This window comes from Capricornis sumatraensis, chromosome 8 (assembly GCF_032405125.1).
Source record: "Capricornis sumatraensis isolate serow.1 chromosome 8, serow.2, whole genome shotgun sequence".
NCBI classification, from domain to species: Eukaryota; Metazoa; Chordata; class Mammalia; order Artiodactyla; family Bovidae; genus Capricornis; species Capricornis sumatraensis.
In genome coordinates, this window is record NC_091076.1 from 11,514,950 (window position 1) to 11,540,966 (window position 26,017).

The following is a 26,017-nucleotide window of genomic DNA, read 5'->3' on the forward strand; positions in this document are numbered from 1 at the left end:
CACCCATAAATTATATTTTACTTGTTTTAGGCTAATTCTACTGTTTCTAAATGAAAATAGACATATATGTGTATATAGAAGCAACAAACTATAAGAACTTTTTTGGATCTTCTTTTAAAAAATAAATACAAAGTACACCCTGAACATCTCACCCACTCCACTCCTTATTCCATCCACATTTTACCCAGTTGTTGGGATGCTCTGTGCCTTATTCCACACACCCCTGTGGATGGTCACTTCTGGTATCTTGCTGATATTTTGTTTTTAAAAACAATGTGCAGTAGACAGCTTGTGCAAATTTTTTTTTATATTCTCGGCAGTGTGTATAGTTGGGATTCATTCCTAGAAGGAGAATTGCTGAGTTAAATGGTGTATGTATGTGTCATTTGTTAGATATTCCCTCTGTTGGTACTGAACCACCAAAATTGAATTTAAACAATGTGTAAAAATGAGGGTTTAGACATAACGTCCTATCTATCCACACCTGGTGAGCGCGCCAGGTTCCCATTGTTGTATCCAAGGGACAGATCGGGATAGATCTCATTCTGAAATAGGTCCTAGGAGTCCTGCAAGCAACCATAAAACATTATTATCTTTACTTTTGGCTGAAGTAAGAATTTAACAGGTAGCCCTGTTCATCTCAGGCTTCCCTGATAGCTCAGTTGGTAAAGAATCTGCCTGCAATGCAGGAGACCCCTGTTTGATTCCTGGGTCAGGAAGATCCTCTGGAGAAGGGATAGGCTACCCACTTCAGTATTCTTGGGCTTCTCTTGTGGCTCAGCTGGTGAAGAATCCACCTTCAGTGTGGGAAACCTGGGTTGGGAAGATCCCCTGGAGAAGGGGAAGGCTACCCACTCCAGCATTCTGGCCTGGAGAATTCCATGGACTGTATAGTCCATGGGGTTGCAAAGAGTTGGACATGACTGAACGACTTTCGCTGTTCATCTCAGGCTGAACAGGAGCTCTGAGTGGTTTTCTTTGTCTTCTTTGACTGACAAGACATTCCAAAATTATTTCTTTATATGTTTGGTTGGGCAGAAAAATTTTTCATGGCATGGGCCCTACTGGGATATTATGTCAGAGATATATCCATTTATCTTCAGCAAATGGGTAGTATTAAATTCATTGGTTTATATGTCCCTGGTGACTTTCTTTATAAATAGAAAGAAAACTAATATGTTTAATATGGATTCAATCACTTTACACCAACCAACTTGAATTAAACCCCTCTCTGTCCCCACTGCACTCTCACCTCTAGGCCAGAAATAAAAACCTACATAGACTGAAGGCTGAATCCAGCACTCTGTTGTGGAGATTTTACTCTCACTATTTTTTTCTGAAAAAAGAAAAAAATGTTGCTAACATTAAAATCAGGAGATTGTACACAAGTATCCAGACTTCTGACTTGTCTTGAAAACTTGGCCTACTGGCCCACTTTCCAGCATGGTTGGAGTGGAGGAGAGGCTGCCCTCAGTGGTAAGGCTTGTGTTGCCCAGTGTTTAGCATAGCCACCTAGTCCTTGTATTCATTTTCTTGCCTCCTGGGCCATGAATTTGTGAGAATTGCCCTAGACTGCTAGCTTGCTGAAGATAAGGACCACTTGTGTCTTGATCCTCTTTGACTCTTGCTAGCATCTAACCCAGACACCAGCACACAAGGTTTTCTGTATAAGCTTGTTCGATTATATAAAGTATCTTGTGGATGCATGACGTTTATTCCAATATTTAAACCATGCAATTGAAATACTGCGCTAGTCTAGCTCTTTGATGCAGACTTGCATCACAGGTGCTCCTAATCTGTGCCATCTCTCTCACTACCTAAAGTGACTCGTATGTCCCTGGGCTGCCCCTAAAGTCTTTTTGATGGCTTTTCCTTCTTGCAATCTCCTGTCCAACTGAGGACATCAATGCACATCTCATGAAGTGGCTAGGAAGACCACATGAGATCACAAATGTCTAGCCTGGCCCCTAGTGTTCACTTTTATCACGTTAACAACAGTGTTTTGTCTCTAGGTTGGCAAATTTTTCCACACTCTCAGATAATCCATGCACTTCAGTTTGGCTTTCTAGCCAAGCCTCAAGGAAGAGATTATAGCAGACTCTTTGTATTCTGAGAATTTTCAAAGTCCACTCCCCAAGGACACTGATTGAGGTAAAGATTTTATCGAGAGGTTTCTATTTTTATCAAATCTAATAATGGCCTAAAGGGAACACTTAAGGTAGTTCTGAACATATATAACTAGAAGGGCCTGATCACCGCTGCAGACTAGAACCCGATCTTCTGCGAGCACTTGGCGCCAGGAAAGAAGCATGAAGTGGCTTGTGCTCCTCTGGCTGGTGGCCCTCTCAGAGTGCATAGTCATGTAAGTACAGGGACTGTAAGTGGAATCAACTTCCTTTCTGTTTTTTTTTTCTTATTTTCCTCATATTCTTCCACCTGTCAGGGTTAGAAGCGAATATAATCACTCCATGACGGTCTTAAAGTTCAACTCTCACTTATTGGCAAGTACTTTGACATGGGAAATGTGGGTTCCCAGGGTCCTGAGGTAGATCTTCAGGGTTGCACGACTCTGGGGGTGCGGTCATGATCTATGTGAAAATGGAGCACTTTGCAATTGTTCAGTGCACATCCTATGCAAATGTACGTGTGGTCTTGTTGAGTAGCATTTCCCACATTTTATTCTAGGTGTCCTCCTGTTCTCTCTCTACTTCTGTGTGTATGTGTCCACGTCTGCATCTCTATCTCTCTCTCATTTATCTCTTCATCTATTTATTTCTCCATCTCTTTGATGTCTCTGTTCATGTAGATCTCTCTGTGTTTTTTTTCCTTTTCTCTTTTCAATTTTGACTCTTTCTTGTTTCTCTAGCCTCTTAATTTCTCTAATTTGTTCCCTTCTCCTGGATTCTTCTCTCACCCCTCTCTTTTGCTTCAACTCTGAAGAATGATTAGGAAGGCTACATCTAGAGTGTTTTTACCTCAAACAAGCAATGTGATCACAGTCACTTCACAAATTCAGCGCATTTCAAATTTCTCCCCTGTAAAGAGAGGATGAGAATCCCCCTTCTTCCTCCCTCCCTGAGCTTCTATGAGAAAGATACAGTGGGGTGGCAACAGCAACGGTAATGGCTGTCTTTGTTGAGACTCCCTATATATCAGGTACATTATATCCATAATGTTATTTAACAGCCAAAGCATTCTATATGGGGGGTGGGTGGGAATTATCCCTTCTACCTTTTTACCAATAGGGAAACTGAGACTCCAAATGTTCATATGGCTGACCCAAGATAACACAACAGAATCTGTATTCAAACCTATGTCTTTGCCCTGTGTTTGCACAGCATTCTGATAATAGATGGCACGCAAAAAAAAAAAAAAAAAATGCTTGGAAAATACACAGTGCTGTTAAAAGGCCAGGTATGACTGTTATACTATAACACAGACAGTTGACTGCTGTTCCTTCTTTGTTTCCTTTTCCTCATGCTTGGTGAAAGAATGCCTCTAACTAAAACGAAGACAATGCGAGAAATCCTGAGGGAAAAAAACTTGCTGAACAATTTCCTGGAGGAACAAGCCAATAGAATGTCCGATGATTCTGCTAGTGACCCCAAATTATCTACTCACCCCCTGAGGAATGCCCTGGATGTGAGTGGGTTGGGAGGCTGGTGCTCCATAGCACCCCTTTGTGCTCTGGCCTAGCAGTGGGGCTCATCTAGAGGTGCCAGGTCGGATATTGGATCTGGGGCTCCTGCAGGAGGCAAAAACAGTGGAGAACAGGGGCCCCATTCCCAGAGGAGAAGACATTCTCATCCTTAACTCTTGGTCTGTGGTGACTGGGCCCAGCAATGACCAGGTGGCAGGCAAACATCAGGTGCCTGAAACCCTAAGGCACTTGATGCCATAAGAATTTAACACTATAGTTATTATTGATTTGAAAAAGGTCTCATCTGTTATTCAAGAATGGCCAAGCTACCCTGAGAGATATGCAAAGAGTAAATATATGTTTAGTGAAAGGGCCAATTGTGTGGTGTTGATCAAACATGGTCTGAGTTTAGAAGGAGTGGCTGGGATTGATTAAGGAGGACCTCCTGGAAAAGGAGGTGCTCAGGCTGGGTTTGAAGAGGAGGCTAGAGAGCTTCTCAGATGAGGTCACTGGATTTCCTTGGGGGTTCAGTGATTATGGCTCTGGGCTTCGAATACAGGAGGTACTGCTTCAATGCCTGGTCATAGAGTTAAAATCCTGCATACCACATAGCACAGAAAAAAATATTGAATGTAAGAAGTCTGTGAGCAAAGGTTGTGAGCTGAATGGTGTTTGGAAAGTGATTTCAAGAGACATGTGACACCCAGAGGGAGGCAGCAGTCTGGGAATCGAGGGGAGCCATATCTGCACTAATCCACTTCTTCCTGGTCCTTCTAGATGGCCTATGTGGGTAACGTCACCATTGGAACACCGCCTAAGGAGTTCCGGGTTGTCTTTGACACAGGCTCATCTGACTTGTGGGTGCCCTCCATGAAGTGCATCAGTCCTGCCTGTCGTGAGTACCGCCTTCCCCATCTTGACTCATCCCCTCCAACCTATGACCTGACTGACACTCATCTCTCGTGTCTGCAGATACACACATTACCTTTGACCATCACAAATCTTCCACCTTCCGGCTTACGCGCAGGCCCTTCCGCATCCTCTACGGATCTGGGATGATGAATGGAGTTCTTGCCTATGACACTGTTCGGGTAACATGGAAACAGAAGCTGAATCAGATCTGCACTAACCAATCCCCTCCTGGTCCCCATAGATGGCCTATGTTAGATCAGAACTGGCTATGGAGTGACCACTGCTTACATAACAGATGCAAGACCAGCTGGCAGGGCCTGTCCTTCCCTAACTCCCCTTGTGACTAGCCGCCTTACCTGCAAAATCCTGTTCCTGGGGAGATAGGGACCGTGCTGACACACAAACTCCAAGAGTGGCTAACCCCAAGAGTGGCTTGGGGTGTGGGCTTGCAGCTCCTTTGCCCATGAGCAGCTCAAGGTTCCTTTTGTTGGGAACAGGGACAGGGAAAAAAGCACCCACTTTTATATTCTCAGACTGTGCTGGGTACTTTCATAGCAATAACTTGTTTAATCCTGTAACAACCTCACACAGAAGTTACTCTGATTAGTTACATGATACACATGAGGGAACTGAGGTGTAGAGAGCAAGGGCTTTGTCACAGTCATACATCTGGGAAGTGGTAGCTGGGCTGGCTTGTCGGGACTCAAGCAGGTGTGGGGTTATTTGAGAGAGAATAAAACTGATTGGGGGACCCTGGGGGCAGCCCAGGGCTTCAGATACCCAGGCAGCAAAAGCAGGGGCCCACACATATGAGAGGGACTTGATAAATGGGTTTTCACTCTAGGGGGCCACTGAAAGTCTAGTAAAATCAATGGCCTCCCTCCCCAAAGTGCCTGAGGATTTTCCCTGTCTATTTCTCTCTCTCTCTCTCTCACACACACACCCCTAAATGTGTATTTCCCAGGTAGCATATTCATAAGAACTCTGCCAGTGACATTGTAAAATGGGCTCCTGCCTTCCTTGGCAAGCACAGAATCCATAATACATTGTAATAAATTCAGTCCATTTCTGTCATCAGATCATAGTGATGCCAGAGGACTACCCTGCTCGCTACTCATTTTGTCCTCAAGGGGGCACCATTGAGTCTAGTCCTGACTTGGTTTCCCCACCTGTACAGAAGGCATGAGGCCTATTTGACTCAGATGGTGTTTGCAGAAATAGCTGGTGCTGGTTAAAATTCATGTCCGCACACCAATGGAACCTGAATTCCTGTCCCAGCTTGTTTTAACCATCTGAAGTCTACCTAGGGCACAGACAGGACTCAGTTCTTCTCTGAGGTTCTAATGGCATCTGAACCCCCCTAGACCAGTCCCACTTCCAATCCTCTATGTGTGAACACTCTTCTCTCCCACAGATCGGGAACCTTGTCAGCACTGACCAGCCGTTTGGCCTAAGCCTGCAACAATTCGGATTTGATAATGCACCCTTTGATGGTGTCCTGGGCTTGTCCTACCCCAGCCTCGCTGTCCCAGGAACCATCCCCATCTTTGACAAGCTGAAGCAACAAGGTGCCATTTCTGAGCCTATCTTTGCCTTCTACTTGAGCACGTAAGTCTGAGCTGGACAAGCCCTATTTCCAAATTAGCTGTGAGATGCTTTCAGTTGGATGAATATTATAGAACACTTGTTACAGAAGTATCCTGAAAGACTGTGCAGCCCAGGATAACTATGGCCCCAGGGCTTCACCACTGGCTTTTGTAAATGAAGTTTTATTGGAACACAACCTAGCTCATGGGCTCAAGGGCAGTGGCTTGGTCTCTGGGGTGAGGGGAGTGGGAGGGCAATGGAAGGTGTCAGGATAAAAGTTGGAGGAAAAAAGTAACACAGTTTGCTGGCGAGTTTGCAATGGAAGGAAAGAGAGCGATGGGAAGTCTTTCCTTCCTCACTAACATTTCACCGGGACCAACTACATAACTTTCAGGAGACAGTGCAAAATGGAAGTGTGGGACACCTTATCCAACTAGTCTTAGGAATTTCCAGACAGAGATAACAGAGGTGGGGGGCCCTGCTAAATGTGGGGCCCCATGGACAGCACAGGTCATAGGCAGGTGAAACCAACCCTGGGTGACCTGAAGCCACACCCCTAGCCCTCTCAGGCCTTGATTTTTCTGAAAAAATTACAGGCTGGACAAGGGGGAAGCCCAAACCCTTCAGCACACTGTCCTCTGAGGGTATTCAGGTTGCAGGAGGTACAGGGCCTCTTAAGAAGCCTGGGTGGGTGGAACCTGGCCAAGTGACTCAGCTTCTAACCTGCTCTGTGCCACTCTAGCCAGTGACTAATCTTGGTTGGGTTCTCAATCCCTCAATTTCTGCATCTGTAAAATGGGGACCCTATTAGGGCCTTGTTGGGTGGACAAGCACAGCTCTCAGACTGCCCAGCATAACAGTCCTCCAAGGAGTCCCCCTCTTTTATTCTCTCGACAGCCACAAGGAGAATGGCAGTGTGTTGATGTTAGGTGGAGTGGACCACTCCTACCACAAGGGAAAGCTCAACTGGATACCAGTGTCTCAAACCAAAAGCTGGCTAATAACTGTGGACCGGTAAGCCTCTTCCTCTGAATGCCACCCCAAATGATGCTCCCACATCTATACATAGACATATGCAGGCACACAAACGCATGCACAGACACATGATCACACACAGAGATATGCTCCACCCATAAAGCCACACATATAAGCACACACAGAGACACATATAAACACACATGCAGGCACACATATAAACACACTTAGGCAGACAGATACACACAAGCACACAGACAGACAGACACACAGAGCCACATAAACACACACACAAACAAACACACATAGATACACAAATCACCCATGGGTTCATAATCATCCCAGGCCTTCTGACCAGGGCTCTGACCAGGGTCCTTCACAGGGTCCAGAGAGGTCTGTGCAGCTGGGGGAGGGCTGCACCCACTGCCCTGTGATGTGGGAAGCATGGTTAGAGGACCCTACAGTGTGGTGAACAGAGGATCAGGGAGAATTTCCTCAGCCTGAACAGAGTTGTGATAAGATGATCAATTGTCTAGGTTAAGGAGAGTTATGACCAACCTAGACAGCATATTAAAAAGCAAAGACATTACTTTGCCAACAAAGGTCCGTCTAGTCAAGGGTATGGTTTTTCCAGTAGTCATGTATGGATGTGAGAGTTGGACTATAAAGAAAGCTGAAGGCCGAAGAATTGATGCTTTTGAACTGTGGTGTTGGAGAAGACTCTTGAGAGTCCCTTGGACTGCAAAGAGATCCAACAGTCCATCCTCTTCAGTCCACCCAGGAGATCAGTCCTAGGTGTTCATTGGAAGGACTAATGTTGAAGCTGAAACTCCAATACTTTGGCCACCTGATGCAAAGGGCTGACTCCTTTGAAAAGACCCTGATGCTGGGAAAGATTGAGGGCAGGAGGAGAAGGGGACGATAGAGGATGAGATGGTTGGATGGCATCACCGACCCAATGGACATGAGTTTGGGTAGGCTCCGGGAGTTGGTGATGGATAAAGAGGCCTGGTGTGCTGCAGTTCATGGGGTCGCAAAGAGTTGGACATGACTGAGTGACTGAACTGAACTGAACCCAGGACTGAGGAAGTTCTCAGTACATATAAATGTCAGTTTAAAACAGAAAGTTCTGAAGAAATGGGAAAATCTGGTCCCCTTAGGGAGAAGCTACTCAGCTATGTAGAGAGGTTGGCTACCGTCTTGAGACCTGAAAGCAACTCATAAAAAGAGACGCTCCATGTAACCATAGCTACCCATCCCCCGACCTCCATCCTGAGCACACAGTGGAGTAGGCACTGTGATTGACAGAATCAGGAAGGTGGGATCCAGGAGTGGCCTGATAACTAACATAGTAATTGATGGGAATCTCTGTGATACCATCAGACAAATTTGCCCTGTCCTTTGGAGAATCCGTGGGCTATCAGGTATCATATGGCCAGGGCCTCAGTGTCTGAGCTGGGTGAATGAGCAGTAATGGGAGACACCCTCTCCCAGGGCAGCTTGTCTCCCACTATGAGAATCTGCTGCCCCAGGGAACCTCCATCTTCACTGTGTGTTTGGCTCATTATCATTGAGACACTGGATATAGCTCTTTGGATGTTCCTCATTTATTATTTTCACATTCATTCATTCATTGTTCATCCACTGTGTGTCAGGCACTTTAGCAAGGCAATGAGAATAAAACTTGCCCTCACATCGAAGAATGACTCACACACATAGTGAATTGTCACTTTGGTATATGCTAGACATGAGGAAGGGTCTACAGAGAATGACCAAGACAGGAGTTTGATATACACTGGGGGAAAGACTTCACTGAAACCATGGCAATTAAGCTGGAATTTGAAAGACAAGGAGAAATTCACTAGTCAAGGGGAGTGGAGTCTTCTAGGAAGGAAGACCAGCTTGTGTCATGGTCCTGAGGTAGGAAAGAGCCTATTCAAGTACTGCATTTTATTTTAGTTTTTTACATTTTATTTATTTATTTATTGTTTATACTTTATATTATTGTATTGGTTTTTCCATACATCAACATGCATCCGCCACGGGTGTACACGTGTTCCCCATCCTGAACCCCCCTCCCACATCCCTCCCCATACCATCCCTCTGGGTCATCCCAGTGCACCAGCCCCGAGCATCCTGTATCATGCATCAAACCTGGACTGGCGATTCGTTTCTTATATGATATTATACATGTTTCAATGCCATTCTCCCAAATCATCCCACCCTCACTCTCTCCCACAGAGTCCAGAAGACTTCTATACATCTGTGTCTCTTTTGCTGTCTCGCATACAAGGTTATCATTACCATCTTTCTAAATTCCATATATATGCATTAGTATACTGTACTGGTGTTTTTCTTTCTGGCTGACTTCACTCTGTATAATAGGCTCCAGTTTCATCCACCTCATTAGAACTGATTCAAATGTATTTTTTTTAATGGCTGAGTAATACTCCATTGTGTATATGTACCAAAGCTTTATTATCCATTAGTCTGCTGATGGACATCTAGGTTGCTTCCATGTCCTGGCTATTATAAACAGTGTTGCGATGAACACTGGGGTATACGTGTTTCTTTCAGTTCTGGTTTCCTCGGTGTGTATGCCCAGCAGTGGGATTGCTGGGTCATAAGGCAGTTCTATTTCCAGATTTTGAGGAATCTCCACACGGTTCTCCATAGTGGCTGTACTAGTTTGCATTCCCACCAACAGTGTAAGAGGGTTCCCTTTTCTCTGCACCTTCTCCAGCATTTATTGCTTGTAAACTTTTGGATAACAGGCATTCTACTGGCATGAAATGGTACCTCATTGTGGTTTTGATTTGCATTTCTCTGATAATGAGTGATATTGAGCATCTTTTCATGTGTTTGTTAGCCATCTGTATGTCTTCTTTGGAGAAATATCTGTTTAGTTCTTTGGCCCATTTTTTGATTGGGTCATTTATTTTTCTGGAGTTGAGCTGCAGGAGTTGCTTTTATATCTTTGAGATTAGTTGTTTGTCAGTTGCTTCATTTGTTATTATTTTCTTCCATTTTGAAGGCTGCCTTTTCACCTTGCTTATAGTTTCCTTTGTTGTGCAGAAGCTTTCAATTTTAATTAGGCCCATTTGTTTTCTTTTTGCTTTTATTTCCAGTATTCTGGGAGGTGGGTCATAGAGGATCCTGCTGTGATTTATGTCAAAGAGTGTTTTGCCTATGTTCTCCTCTAGGAGTTGTATAGTTTCTGGTTGTACATTTAGGTTTTTAATCCATTTTGAGTTTATTTTTGTGTATGGTGTTAGAAAGTGTTCTAGTTTCATTCTTTCACTTGTGGTTGACCAATTTTCCCAGCACAACTTGTTAAAGAGTTTGCCTTTTCTCCATTGTATATTCTTGCCTCCTTTGTCAAAGATAAGGTGTCCATAGGTGTGTGGATTTATCTCTGGGCTTTCTACTTCATTCCATTGATTCATATTTCTGTCTTTGTGGCAGTACCATACTGTCTTGATGACTGTGACTTTGTAGTAGAGCCTAAAGTCAGGCAGGTTGATTCCTCCAGCTCCATTCTTCTTTCTCAAGATTGCTTTGGCTATTCGAGGTTTTTTGTATTTCCATACAAATTCTGAAATAATTTGTTCTAGTTCTGTGAAAAATACCGTTGGTAGCTTGATAGGGATTGCATTGAATCTATAGATTGTTTTGGGTGGTATACTCATTTTCACTATATTGATTCTTCTGATCCACGAACACTGTATATTTCTCCATCTATTAGTGTCGTCTTTGATTTCATTCACCAGTGTTTTGTAGTTTTCTATATGTAGGTCTTTAGTTTCTTTAGGTAGATATATTCCTAAGTATTTTATTCTTTTCATTGCAATGGCGAATGGAATTGTTTCCTTAATTTCTCTTTCTATTTTCTCATTATTAGTGTAAAGAAATGCAAGGGATTTATGTGGGTTGATTTTATATCCTGCAATTTTACTATATTCATTGATTAGCTCTCGTAATTTTCTGGTGGAATCTCTAGAGTTTTCTATGTAGAGGATCATGTCATCTGCAAACAGTGAGTTTTACTTCTTCTTTTCCAATTTGGATTCCTTTTATTTCTTTATCTGCTCTGATTGCTGTGGCCAAAACTTCCAGAACTATGTTGAATAGTAGTGTTGTAAGTGGGCACCCTTGTCTTGTTCCTGACTTTTGGGGAAATGCTTTCATTTTTTCACTGTTGAGGATAATGTTTACTGTGGGTTTGTCATATATAGCTTTTATTTTGTTGAGGTATATTCCTTCTATTCCTGCTTTCTGGAGGTTTTCTTTTTATCATAAAAGGATCTTGAATTTTGTCAAAGGCTTTCTCTGCATCTATTGAGATAATCATATGGCTTTTACTTTTAAGTTTGCTAATGCAGTGTATAACATTGATCAATTTGTGGATATTGAAGAATCCTTGCATCCCTGGGATAAAGCCCACTTGGTCATGGTGTATGATCTTTTTAATGTGTTATTGGATTCTGATTGCTAGAATTTTGTTAAGGATTTTTGCATCTATGTTCATCAGTGATATTGGCCTGTAGTTTTCTTTTTTTGTGGCATCTTTGTCAGGTGTTGGTATTAGGGTGATGGTGGCCTCATAGTATGAGTTTGGAAGTTTACCTTTTTCTGTAATTTTCTGGAAGAGTTTGAGTAAGATAGGTGTTAGCTCTTCTCTGAATTTTTGGTAGAATTCAGCTGCGAAGCCGTCTGGTCCTGGGCTTTTGTTTGCTGGAAGATTTCTGATTACAGTTTCAATTTCTGTGCTTGTGATGGGTGTGTTAAGATTTTCTATTTCTTCCTGGTTCAGTTTTGGAAAGTTGTACTTTTCTAAGAATTTGTCCTTTTCTTCCAGTTGTCCATTTTGTTGGCATATAATTGCTGATAGTACTGTCTTATGATCCTTTGCATCTCTGTTTTATCTGATGTGATCTCCCCATTTTCATTTCTAATTTTATTGATTTGATTTTTTTCCCTTTGTTTCTAGATGAGTCTGGCTAATGGTTTGCCAATTTTATTTATCCTTTCAAAGAACCAGCTTTTGGCTTTGTTGATTTTTGCTATGGTCTCTTTTGTTTCTTTTGCATTTACTTCTGCCATATTTTAAAGATTTCTTTCCTTCTACTAACCCTGGGGTTCTTCATTTTTTCCTTTTCTAGTTGCTTTAGATGTAGAGTGAGGTTATTTATTTGACTGTTTTCTTGTTTCTTTAGGTATGCCTGTACTGCTATGAACCTTCCCCTTAGCATGGCTTTCATAGTGTCTCACAGGTTTTGGGTTGTTGTGACTTTATTTTCATTCATTTATATGCATATTTTTATTTCTTTTTTGATTTCTTCTGTGATTTGTTGGTTATTCATCAGCATGTTGTTCAGCCTCCATATGTTGCAATTTTTAATAGTTTTTCTCCTGTAATTGAGATCTAATCTTACTGCCTTGTGGTCAGAAAAGATGCTTTGAATGATTTCTTTTTTTTTTTTTTTGAATTTACCAAGGGTAGATTTATGGCCCAGGATGTGATCTATCCTGGTGATGGTCCTGTGTGGGCTTGAGATAAAGGTGAAATCATTGTTTTGGGGTGAAATGCTCTATGGATACCAATTAGGTCTAACTTGTCTATTGTATCATTTACAGTTGTGTTTCCTTGTTAATTTTCTGGTTAGTTGATCTATCCATAGGTGTGAGTGGGGTATTAAAGTCTCCCACTATTATTGTGTTATTGTTAATTTCCCCTTTTAGACTTGTTAGCATTTGTCTTACATATTGTGATGCTTCTATGTTGGGTGCATATATATTTATAATTGTTATATCTTCTTCTTGGATTGATCCTTTGATCATTATGTAGTGTCCCTCTTTGTCTCTTTTCACAGCCTGTTTTAAAGTCTATTTAATCTGATATGAGTATTGCTACTCCTGCTTTCTTTTGGTCTCCATTTTCATGGAAAATATTTTTCCAGCCCTTCACTTTCAGTCTGAATGTGTCCTTTGTTTTGAGGTAGGTCTCTTGTAGACAACATATATAGGGGTCTTGTTTTTGTATCTAGTCAGCCAGTCTTTGTCTTTTGGTTGGGGCATTCAACCGAGTTACATTTAAGGTAATTATTGATAAGGATGATCCCCTTGCCATTTACTTTATTGTTTTGGGTTCGAGTTTATACACCCTTTCTGTGTTTCTGGGCTAGAGAAGATACTTTAGCATTTGTTGGAGAGCTGGTTTGGTGGTGCTGAATCTCTCAGCTTTTGCTTGTCTGTAAAGCTTTTGATTTCTCCTTCATATTTGAATGAGATCCTTTCTGGGTACAGTAATCTGGGCTGTAGGTTATTTGCTTTCATCACTTTAAGTATGTCTTGCCATTCCCTCCTGGCCTGAAGAGTTTCTATTGAAAGATCAGCTGTTATCCTTATGGGAATCGTCGTGTGTTATTTGTTGTTTTCCCTTTACTGCTTCTAATATTTGTTCTTTGTGTTTGATCTTTGTTAATTTGATTAATATGTTTCTTAGGGGGTTTTGCCTTGGGTTTATCCTGTTTAGGACTCTCTGGGTTTCTCAGATGTGGGTGATTATTTTCTTCCCCATTTTAGGGAAGTTTTCAACTATCATCTCCTCAAGTGTTTTCTCATGGTCTTTCTTTTTGTCTTCTTCTTCTGGGACTCCTCTGATTCAAATGTTGTGGTGTTTAACATTGTCCCAGACATCTCTGAGATTGTCCTCATTTCTTTTAATTTGTTTTTCTTTTTTCCCTCTGTTTCATTTATTTCTACTCTTCTGTCTTCTACCTCACTTATCCTATCTTCTGCCTCTGTTATTCTACTGTTGGTTCCCTCCAGATGTTTTGATCTCATTTGTTGCATTATTCTTTATAAATTGACTCTTTTTTTTATTTCTTCTAGGTCCTTGTTGAAACTTTCCTTCATCTTCTCAATCCTTGTCTCCAGGCTATTTATCTGTAACTTCATTTTGTTTTCAAGATTTGGATCATTTTTACTATCATTATTCAGAATTCTTCATCAGGTAGATTCCCTATCTCCTCCTCTTTTGTTTGGTTTGGTGGGCATTTATCCTGTTCCTTTACCTGCTGGGTATTCCTCTGTCTCTTCATCTTGTTTATATTGCTGTGTTTGAGATGGCCTTTCTGTATTTTGGCAGTTTGTGGAGTTCTCTTTATTATGGAGTTTCCTTGCTGTGGGTGGGGTTGTACAGGTGGTTTGTCAAGGTTTCCTGGTTAGGGAAGCTTGTGTGCTTGTTCTGGTGGGTGGAGCTGGATTTCTTCTGTCTGGAGTGCAATGAAGTGTCTAGTAAAGAGTTATGAGATGTCAGTGGGTTTGGAGTGACTTTGGGTAGCCTGCATATTGAAGCTCAGGGCTGTGTTCCTGTGTTGGTGGAGAATTTTCGTGGTATGTCTTTCTCTGGAACTTGTTGGCCCTTGGCTGATGCTTGGTTTCAGTGTAGGTATGGAGGCGTTTGTTGAGCTCCTGTTGATTAATATTCCCTGGAGTAAGTTCTCTGGTGTTCTCAGGATTTTGACTTAAGCCTCCTGCTTCTGGTTTTCAGTCTTATTTTTACAGTAGCCTCAAGACTTCTCCATCTATACAGCACTGTTGACAAAACATCTAGGTTAAAGATGAAAAGTTTCTCCACATTGAGGCACACTCAGATATGTTCACAGAGTTACATGGAAAATGAAGAGGGAAGAGGGAGTTAAAGGTGACCCAAATGAGATGAGGTGGAATCAAAAAAGAGAGCAATCTAGCCAGTAATCACTTATTTATGTGCACTCCACAGTCTGGACTGCTCAGAGATGCTCATGAGGTTATACAGAGAAGAGAAGTGGGAGAAAGGAGATAGAGGTGGCCAGGAGGAAAAAAGGGGGAATCAAAAGGAGAGAGACAGATACAGCCAATAATCAGTTCCCTAAGTGTTTTCCACAGCCTGGAACACACAAAGAGATTCACAGAGTTGGGTAGAGAAGAGAAGGAGGAGGGAGGAGATAGAGGCGACCTGGTGGAGAAAAAGGTGAGTCCAAAGGGGGAGAGAGCAGTCAAGCCAGTAATCTTGCTCCCCAGTAAAAATGGGTACTGAAGATTGGGTTCTTAAAGGTACAAAATTGATAACAAATACCAAAAAGCAAAGATTAAATATCTAGAGTAGAGGTTGGATTTTCAAAAATACAATATTAAAGAAATAAAATAAAGTCACAAAAATTATAAAAAATATATATATATGAAGTTTGCTTTAAAAAATAGGGTCTCACTCTCTCTCTTTTTCTTTTTTTGCAAAGTAATAGTAGGTTATAAAAATGAAAATTAAAGGAGTAATAGAGGACTTAAAATTAAAAAAAATTTAAAAAATAAAGATTGATAGTAAAAATAGTAAAAATATATCTAGGACTATTTCTTATGTTGTAGTGGGCAGGTTGGGGTCAGTTCATTTTCGGATAGTTCCTTGATCCGGCTTATATTTCTGAAGATCTATAGGCCCCTTCCTATGTAGTTGGTACTAACTACAGGGTTTCAATCTATTGCACCTGTCACTCCCAAGGAGGTTCCTTCTGTTTTAGCTTCTTCTGTTTGCTGGTCTCTCCAGTATCTAATTTCTGCCCTGACACAAGGGGGGAGGGTGGTGGACACTTGCTTAGGCTCACTTGTTCAGTTGTGCTGTGGGGAGGGAGGGTCGCTGCCAACAGATAACACTGGCATGTGCTCGCAGTGACTTGGCCACACTGGGTTTGCTCCCGCTCACGGTGTGTGTGCTTTCCTTGTCAACACTGCTTAGGCTCTAGGTTGCTCTGCTGGGAACTGTCTGAGGCAGGCCCTGAGTTGCATGCACTTCCCAGGTCTAAGCTGCTCAGGTTCAGGAACTCGGGTCGTCCTCAGAGGTGCAGACTTGGTTGGGCCTGTGTTTTGTGCCCTTCTCAGGTCCGAGCAGCTCAGGTGACCAGGTGTTTGGCAAGCGTGGTCGCTGTGAGTTAGCACCTCCCCTGTCCCTGCCACTCAGTTTTCTGGGTGTACAACTGGTGCACCTTCTCAGGCGGATGTTGACCATGCAGAATCCCAAGATGTCTTAGTTAACAATGAAGCCTGCTTGCGGTTTGGTAGATGATGCCTCTCTGGGGCCGCGATTTCCCCCTTACAGCTCTGGTTGCCTGTCACCAGAGGGGGATTGTCTGCAGCCGGCAAGCTCTGTTCAGTCCTTTGTTCTGTGAGTGGGCCTGATGGTGTCTTAGGTTAGGGCTTTTCGCCTGCGCCTCCCTGCCCAGACCCCGCTTGCTAGTGGCAGATGCAGACGTTTGTGCTGCTTCTCCGCTGGGGGAGTTACTGTTGGGCACATAATCTGTGGGTTTGATTTATTCATTTATTTTCCCTCCCAGTTATGTTGCCCTCTGTGGTTCTGAGGCTCACCACAGACTCGGCAGTGAGAGTGTTTCCTGGTGCTGGAAAACTTCTCTCTTTTTTAAGACTTCCTTCCCGGGACAGAGCTCCATTCCTACCTCTTTTGTCTCTCTTTTTGTCTTTTATATTTTTTCCTACCTCCTTTCGAAGACAATGGGCTGCTTTTCTGGGTGCCTGATGTCCTCTGCCAGCATTCAGAAGTTGTTTTGTGGAATTTTCTCAGCGTTCAGATGTTCTTTTGATGAATTTGTGGGGGAGAAAGTGATCTCCCTGTCCTATTCCTCTGCCATCTTAGGACCGCCTATCAAGTATTGCATTTAAGGATATCAAAGAAGGTGACATGATGAGAGCAAAGAAAAACAGAGTCAGGGCAAGAGCTGAAGGAGCTGAAGGACTGTTTGGGAGTCAGTTGTGGAGGGGGCAACTGTGAGGGAGACTTCTGAGTAATCTTGACCCCCACTTTGTCCCACTGTTTCTCAGCATCTCCATGAATGGGAAAGTGATTGGCTGTGAACATGGCTGTGAGGCTCTTGTGGATACTGGGACGTCACTGATCCATGGCCCAGCAGGACCGGTCACCAACATCCAGAAGTTCATCCATGCCATGCCCTATGATTCCGAGGTGAAGGGTCATGACACAGGTTTCTCCCGGTTCCCCCACACAACAAGGATCTCCTGGGCCAACCTCTCTCCCTTTTTCCCCAACAGTACATGGTTTCATGTCCTGTCATCAGTATCCTGCCTCCTGTCATCTTCACCATCAACGGCATTGATTACTCAGTGCCTGCTGAAGCCTACATCCAAAAGGTGAGGGGCCAATCCTGAGAGCTGCTTCTCAATTCTGGGACTCCCAGATGGTGTTAGTGGTAAAGAACCTGCCTGCCAATGCAGGAGATGTAAGAGACACGGGTTTGATCCATGGATCAGGAGATCCCCTAGAGAAGGGCATGGCAATTGACTCCAGTAGTCGTGCCTGGAGAATCCCATGGATAGAGGAGCCTGACAAGCTGCAGTCTATAGGGCTGCACAGAGTCAGACACGACTGAAGTGACTTAGCACACACACAGGCAAGAACCCTTGGGCTGCTGCTGGGACGAAGGGTCCCTCTGCAGGCCAGTTCACACCATTGCAGAAGCTGCTGAGCTCCTTTGGCTGGGCCAGTGCCTCCCACAAAACCAACCACTTGAGTAAAGGGCAGTCTGGGACATCCATCATCCAGAAATAAATGTTGAGACAGCACTCCATGCTGGCATGGCGGGAGTCACAAGGAGAAGGGAACACTAAGGGCCTCAGTCTTCACAGAGCTTCAGTTCAACCAGAGCCCTCAGGTGCATGAACATGGAAAGTCAGCTCTAGCAATCCCTGAAATAGACCATGTGACAAGCGGGGTTGGCAGTGTACTGTCCCACCATAGTGATTAGCAGTCTCCCATCCCATCTCAAAAATGTCCAGATTAGGGTGATAAACAGCATGATTACCTTAATACTTGGCTGCAACTTCCCCTTGCTAAGCCTCAGTGCTCTATCTCTGAGCTGGGATACCAGTCCCTTCTTTGGGGGGGTTGGATGCTAAGGTGAATAAAAGGTGCACAGTGACTGCATAGCCCTGGAGGCTTCCTATCAGCTCCCTGTGGGAGTTCAGAGTAGGCTGATGGGCTCAAAGAAGGCTTTGAGGAAGAGGGAATTTCAGTAATTCTAAAACGCAGCCTCATGGAGGGATGAGGAGATGCTTGGGTTGAGGCAAATCTATACTGGATTCCATGCAAATGGTACCCCGGTAGCTATGCAAAGGTGTGCTGGGAACAGATCAGGAGTGATGAGGGCCACAGACTATGGCAGAGCCAGGGTAAGTCATTGACCCAGTCTGAAGTCTTCAGGGACGGTGACTGTGGGTCCTGGAAGGCTGCCTAGAGGGCCTGAGAGCAGTCTTAAACAATGCATTGTGGGCACTGCTATAAATCTATTTGAAATAGATAACTAACAAGGACTTACTGTGTAGCACAGGGAACTCTGCTCAATGCTATGTGGCAGTCTGGATGGGAAGAGAGTTTGGGGGAGAATGGATATGTGTATATATATGACTGAGTCCCTTAACTGTCTACCTAAAAGTCACAATATTGTTAATCAGCTATACTTCAATACAAAAATTTTTTTTTTAAAAAACAAAAACCAGGTCGGGGAAAAGTGGGAAAAAGAAAAGGCATTCTGTGCAGAGAAAGCAGTGAACAGTGTACTGAAAGAAACAGAGACTGAGGGGGAACTGTGACCATTCTTGCTCATTAAAAAAAATATTTATTTTAGTGTAGCTGATCTTCAGTGTTGCATTAAGTTCTCCTATACAGCACAGTGACTCCATTACACAAAAACAAGTATATATACTTTTTTTCTTAATCTTTTCCCTTACAGTATATTGCTGGATATTGAATATAGTTCCCTGTGCTATATAGTAGGACTATGCTATTTATTCACCCTGTATATATTAGTTTCACTTGATAATCCCAACTCCCAATCCTCACCTCCCCAACACCCTTCCTCATGGCAACCACATGTCTTGGCCCTTTAACTTTTTGCATGCACTCTCACATCCCCAGCTTCTAAGGAAACCACTTGATACTTATCAAAAGAAGGAAATAAAACCAAGAAGTATGCCAGGTCTGGATATTGAGGAGGGTTGCAGACAAGGGCTCAGGCTAACTGGTATATATTTCTGTCTCCCTCAGATTTCCAATAGCTTATGCCTTAGCAGCTTTCATGGGGACAACACAGACAAATGGATCCTGGGTGACGTCTTCTTGAGGCTGTATTTCTCAGTTTATGACCGAGGAAATAACAGGATTGGCTTGGCTCCTGCTGTGTAAATGCTTGGACTTGTTCAGGAATCAGTCAGGCCAGTTCTAACACACACTTGCTCATACTTAGGGCACTGCTGCCCAGGATGCTGGTAAACTGTGTTTGGTGCTCTGCAAGTCATATTCTCACTAAAGAATAAAAGGTTTTACTCTTAATGGTTCTAAAACAAGTGGATGCCTCTGTTTGTATCTGGGAGGTACATAATGATCGGGGAGAATCTAGGACCAATTCTGAATCACAAGTGAGAGAAGCCTAACTCCAAATGGCTTCCAGGAAAGGGAGAACTTATTGGAAGAATTCTGGGGATCCAGGACACGGGAACTAGAGCAGATTCAAAGATCTCAGTGACTGGACCCAAGAAATCAGAAGTCATCAGTTCTCTCTTTCTCCTCCTCACTCTTTCCCTTCTCTCTTCTTTGATTGTCTTAGTCTGACAGCTTTCTTTCTTAGGGCTTCTACACCTAGTGAAGGAATCCAAAGCTACCTGCCATAGGGTTTTATATCCTGAAGGCATCTAACCAGGAAGGAAGAAGCTTAGAGCTATCAAGGTTCAAGGGAGTGCTCTGAATGGCCCATCTCAGATCACAAGTCCAGCCCTGGACCAACTATCCTGGCAGAGCCATGGGGTCCTATGACTGGCTTTACAAAGTCACATGGCCCTGTTCCTGTAGCAAACATGATTGTCAGTTTCTTAAAAAAAAACGCATGACTGGAGCTGGAGAGAGGGAGCCCCAAAGATAGTGACTGGTGGATGGTTTAGTCCATGAAAGAGTTTATGATGGCACCACCAACTCCACAACCTCCTCATTCAGAGGGATTATAAGGAGTAATGAAAATAAACTCTATTTGTCTCATCTCAGATGAACTTTGTCAGTGGATTTCTGCTCCAGGGAGTTCTGGGTGAGGTCCTTTATACTGGGCTGGTTCCCTTATGTTCATCTCCCACCCCAATCCAGTCACCAGCTCTCTGCCACACATGCCTGCTGGGTCATTTCCAGTCCCACTTGGCAAGTGACAGCCTCTGTGGATGCCTGATCCATTTCCGTCCTCCTGGGCTCAGCACACCCCTTTCTTGGCCTCCAGTGCTGCTGGGGAGGTTGACATTCATGTAGCGGGGGACCCAGGATATATAGAGTCTTCAGCCTTTCTGAGCTTCCTCCAGTGGAAGAACTGCAAAACATTTGGTTGGAGCTGCCATGGTTAGGCACTTTTGGAGTGAAAGCACCAGTTCTTTCCACCCGGATACCCTTGGTAGAGGCCAAAGCTGGGACAGCAGGGGTCAGATGTTGATCTCCTTTCAGATCGACTGGTTTGATCTCCTTGTGGTATAAGGGGACTCTCAAGAATCTTCTTAAGCACTGCAATTTGAAAGCATCAATTCTTTGGCACTCACCTTTCTTTATGGTCCAAATCTCACATTTATACATGACTACTGGAAAAACCATAGTTTTGATACTACAAACCTCTGTCAGCAGAGCGATTCTCTGCTTTTTCATACACTGTTCAGGTATGTCATAGTTTTTCTTCCATGCAGGAAGCAAGTGTCTTTTAATTTCGTGGCTGCAGTCAAGGTCCATATTGACTTTGGAGCCCAGGAAAATAAAATCTGCCACTGTTTCCACTCGCCTCCCATCTATCTGCCATGAAGTGATGGGACTGGATGTCATGATCTTAGTTTTTTGAATGTTGAGTTTTAAGCCAGCTTTTTCACTCTCCTCTTTCACCCTCATCAAGAGGCTCTTTAGTTACTTTTCCTTTCCTACCATAAGGGTGGTAACACCTTCATATCTGTGGTTGTTGATATTTTTCCCAGCAGTCTTGATTCCAGCTTGAGATTTATCCAGCCCAGCATTTCAAATGATGTATCCTACACATAAGTTAAATAGCCAGAGTGCTTGTCATGCTCCTTTCCCAATTTGAATCATTCAACTGTCCCATGTCTGGTTCTAACAGTCACTTTCTGGCCTGCATACAGATTTATCAGGAGACAGGTACAGTGATCTCGTACTTGCATTTATTTAAGAATATCCCATAGTTTGTTTTGGTCCATACAGTGAAAGGCTTTAGCATAGTCAGTGAAGCAGATGTAAATGTTTTTCTGGAAATCCCTCGCTCTCTGTATGATCCAATGAATGTTGGCAATTTGATCTCTGGTTCCTCTGCCTTTTCTAAATCCAGCTTGTACCTCTGGAATTTCTCAGTTCATGTACTGTTGAAGCTTAGCTTGAAGGATTTTGAGCATGACCTTGCTAGCATGTGAGATGAACACAATTGTATGGTAGTTTGAACATTCTTTGGAATCGCCTTTCTTTTGGATTGGAATGAAAATTGACCTCTTCCAGTCCTGTGACCACTGCTGAGTTTTCCAAATTTGCTGACATATTGAAAACAGCACTTTCACAGCATCATCTCTTAGGATTTTAAACAGCTCAGCTGGAATTCTATCACCTCCACTAGCTTTGTTTGGAGTGCTGCTTCCTAAGCTCCACTTGACTTCATACTCCACAATCTGGCTTTACATGAGTGACCCCACCATCATGCCTATCTGGGTCATTCAGACTTTTTGTATAGTTCTGTATATTCTTATCACCTCCTCTTAATCTCTTCTGCTTCTGTTAGGTCTGGCCTTTTCTGTCCTTTATTGTGCCTAACTTTGTATGAAATGTTCCTATGGTATCTCCAGTTTTCTTGAAGAGATATCCAGTCTTTGCAATCCTATTGTTTTCCTATATTTCTTGCACTGTTCACTGAAGAAGACTTTCTTGTCTCTCCTTGCTATTGAAGTCTGCCTTTCATTGGGTATATCTTTCCCTTTCTCATTTGCCTTTGGCTTCTCTTCTTTTCTCAGCTCTTTGTAAGGCCTCCTCACACAATCACTTTACCTTTTCACATTTCTGTTTCTTAGGGATGTTTTAGGTGTCTGCCTCCTGTACAATGTAACAAATGAGCCATCTCACCTCCCTCAGAAGGGAGACTGGGGCTGTCGCAGGACTGAGTCAGCTCTGGGCTCAGGATTGTGTACACAAACAGTTATTACCAAGGGCATCAGGTGCCAGGGGCACCACCAGTGACTCTGACAATCTCTGTCAGAGAGATTGTCCTCAGGGGTGGAACTTCCAGGGAACTGATAGAGCAAAGAAACAAGCAATCACCCTTGTCTCATCTTTACCTCTGTGATCCCATGGTCCCCTGACCACACTGCTCTCTGGGCAAAAACTCTTTCCTCTCTATTCCTTCTCCAAAGGTGATTTGTAACTAACATCAGCACCTGACTGTGAAGCCTGGTGGCTGGAACTCAAGTTGCAACTATCTGGGACCCAGAGATATCCAGCCTTGTCCTGGTGTCTGTTCTTTTTCTCCAACCTGTTCCATAAAGCAAAGTCTTGAAAGAACATGACTATTTCACCCCCTCTCAAGGCCTTAAATGTTCCAAGGTCTTTTTTGAGTGTCAAAGAGGGAACTCAGCCCTTGAACCCAGGCTAGTCTCAGCACCCCCTACCTTTCTCAGCCGGGGGTTCCCTGATGAAACAATAAGACACAGCATCGAAGTTGTCAGAAGGCTGAGCAGAAAACACTCCTTACTGTGAATGCAGATCCATGTAACCCAGCCTCCCAATGGTCTGTGTTGTGTGGATGAGGAGAGGGAGCTCTGGGGCTGCTGAGCTGGGAGTGAGTCAGACACCATTTGTACCAATGTCTCCTGGGGCCACTCCAGGAGGGGGTTGCCCTCACTATGCCCGGAACCCAGAAGACCCAGCTACCAGTATTCCTTTCCTGCTGCTACAAGAAGGCAGGTTTGCTGATAGAATCAGAGCCAGACTAAGGAGCAAGGGGAAAGTACTTCAACTCTGTCATCAGCAGACCTCTGAGAGCTGCTCAGCAGTGGATGCAATTGAGCTTTCTATGATATTTCCCTTTCTGGAGCTCTCCCAGCCTGAGAACCAGGAACCCTGGGACTCAGCACTTCTCCACCTCACCTGCAGCTTTAGAGTGAGTCATACACCCCAGGGTTCAGTTTCCCATCTGTTGGATGAAGGAAACTGGATTTGCTCCAGAGCATTTGCTCCAGACTGAAGCTCAATGTCAATCAATGGACAAGTGGCTCAGAGGTACATATTGCTGAGAATGCTGAGACTGCATCTGATAGGTAGGGAGCTGTGACTTCCTGGTTATGTCCATGGATCCTGGGCTCAGAACGGGGTGGAGAGGGCAGACCAGTTGGCAAACAGCTGCTGTGAGATGGAGGACCTTAGATCCCTTGCCCACTGGAATTTTCCACCACTTGGTTTCTGAGGAATGAGATCAGGTAATAATAAGTCAGAAGTTACTAACTGGGAGGTTGTAGGTTTCTCAGCAGAAACCCAAGGTGGGATGATGAATCAGTTCTACTAAAAGAATTCTAGATAACATATTCAAAAGCAGAGAAATTACTTTGCCAACAAAGGTCCGTCTAGTCAAGGCTATGGTTTTTCCAGTAGTCTTGTATGCATATGAGAGTTGGACTGTGAAGAAAGCTGAGCGCTGAAGAATTGATGCTTTTGAACTGTGGTATAGGAGAAGACTCTTGAGAGTCCCTTGGACTGCAAGGAGATCCAACCAGTCCATCCTAAAGGAGATCAGTCCTGGGTGTACTTTGGAAGGACTGATGCTAAAGCTGAAACTCCAATACTTTGGCCACCCCATGCGAAGAGTTAACTCATTGGAGAAGACTCTGATGCTGGGAGGGATTGGGGCAGGAGGAGAAGGGGACGACCCAGGATGAGATGGCTGGATGGCATCACCGACCAATGGATGTGAGTTTGAGTGAACTCCAGGAGTTGGTGATGGACAGGGAGGCCTGGCATGCTGCAATCCATGGGATCGCAGAGTCAGACACGATTGAGTGACTGAACTGAACTGAACTGAAAAGAACTTTGGGCACAAGACATGCCAAGACTCTTGGTTAAATTTTGTAGTATTTTGAATAGGTCATCTCTCTGATGACCTGCCATATTGTTTCTAGCTTGGGATGATGCCAACAGTTATAGTGGACTCAAAAGGCCCCTGGATGAGACTGTCCCTCTCTCCGTGGATAATTAGCAGCGAGTTCCACTCCAGACGTTCCATGTCTGGAGGAGGAATTCCAGCCAGAAGAACACGATCTCCAGCAAGGTTAACTGGAAACCCCTGACGCGTCTGGCTCTCTGGTAGGCATCATTCTTTTCCTAGTGCTTCTTCCTTCCCTCCTGTGTCCTGACCAAGCTGCCCACCTCTTGGTTACTGGGATGTGAACTTCACCCTTCCCTTGGAAATATCCCTGCAGCCCCACTTGTGGCTCCCTCCCTACCCAGGCCCTGCCTTTCACCAGCAGATGGCACTAAAGAAGATAAAGCCAGGGAGGGGGTGGTCCAAATCATTCTTTCTAATAATGTCCACATTCTTTCTACTTCCAGGCCCTGATCTGTCTCATCAAAGTCTCCAGCTGGATGAACAAGCAGATTAGCAAGGGAGTGGAGATGCAGATAGGTTTGGGGGTGGGGTTGTTGGGTGTCGTGATCAGATGACAGAAGAGGGGGATAGAGAGCAGGTGGGTTTCCAACCACTCACTCCCTGGGGGCCTTCCTGAATCTGTTTTCTTGGGCCCTGCAGGGTATCACTAAAGACAGAAACTTAAGAATGGACATTTTGTAAACTTCTTATAATGAAGTGATTTCAAACATAACAAAAGTAAGAGAGAATAGTATCATGAATGCTGTATTTCACCATTCGGCGTCAATAACTACAAAACTACTCTCTTAGTCTCACAGGTTGTCATAGACTGGAGACTGGGAGCCAAGATCAAGGTGAACAATTGGCTCCCTGGTGAAGACACTCTTTTTGACTTTCTTCAGTTCTCTTCTTGCTGTGTTCTCACATGTGGTAGGGATAGGAAGGGAGGAAGAGGGAGAATAAAAGAGAAAAAGAAGGGGAGGCTAACCCCATCATATGGGCCCTACCATTGAAACCCCATATCAACTTAATTACTGCCCAAAGGCCCTACCACCTAATACCATCACATGGGGAGTCAAGGATTCAACATCAGAATTGGGGTGTGGACACAAAAAATTCAATCCATAGCAGCTATGCAGATCTGTTTTTAAATCAAGACAGACCCTAATTTAATTTCCCTTTTTACTCTTTATTCATTTTTCTGAAGTATTTTAGGGAAGAGATGACCATTTCACAAGTTACATATAATAAATATTTGGGAGAAAATGATATTATGTGCAAAAAATACTATTTTGTTCCAAGGAAAATAAACATCTTCTATCTGGTCCATGTTCAAATTTCCCTGATTCTCTAAAGACAGATGGCTTTTCACAGTTTTTTGAAAGATTGTACTCATATTTTGTACTTGGTTATTCTCTTTTAAGATGAAATAATTTTTCTCTTGAAATTTTAATGCCATTTATTTGTTTAAAAATTGATAGGAACCAGGGTGGTTTGTCTTATACAATGTCCCAATATTGGGTTTAGAGCAGGGATCCACAACACTGGTACCAGGACCAGTACCCATCTTTGGCCTTTTAGGAACCAGGCAGCATAGCAGGAGGTGAGCAGCAGGCCAGTGAATGAGGCTTCATTTGTATTTACAGCTGCTCCCCCTCACTCTCCCATCACCCCTAGATGGGACTGTCTAGTT

At 43.7% G+C, this 26,017-nt stretch overlaps 1 protein-coding gene across 1 annotated transcript; it reads left to right on the forward strand.

Moving 5' to 3' along the window:
- The first annotated feature begins 2,270 nt into the window (after nucleotides 1-2,270).
- Nucleotides 2,271-19,364, forward strand: LOC138082742 (pregnancy-associated glycoprotein 2-like). The gene is made up of 9 exons (XM_068976050.1): nucleotides 2,271-2,362; nucleotides 3,492-3,642; nucleotides 4,418-4,535; nucleotides 4,613-4,731; nucleotides 5,967-6,160; nucleotides 7,037-7,153; nucleotides 16,988-17,129; nucleotides 17,216-17,314; nucleotides 19,227-19,364. The coding sequence occupies exons 1-9, from the start codon at nucleotides 2,310-2,312 to the stop codon at nucleotides 19,362-19,364; spliced, it is 1,131 nt and encodes a 376-aa protein (XP_068832151.1). The 5' UTR covers nucleotides 2,271-2,309.
- Nucleotides 19,365-26,017: the final 6,653 nt, after the last annotated feature.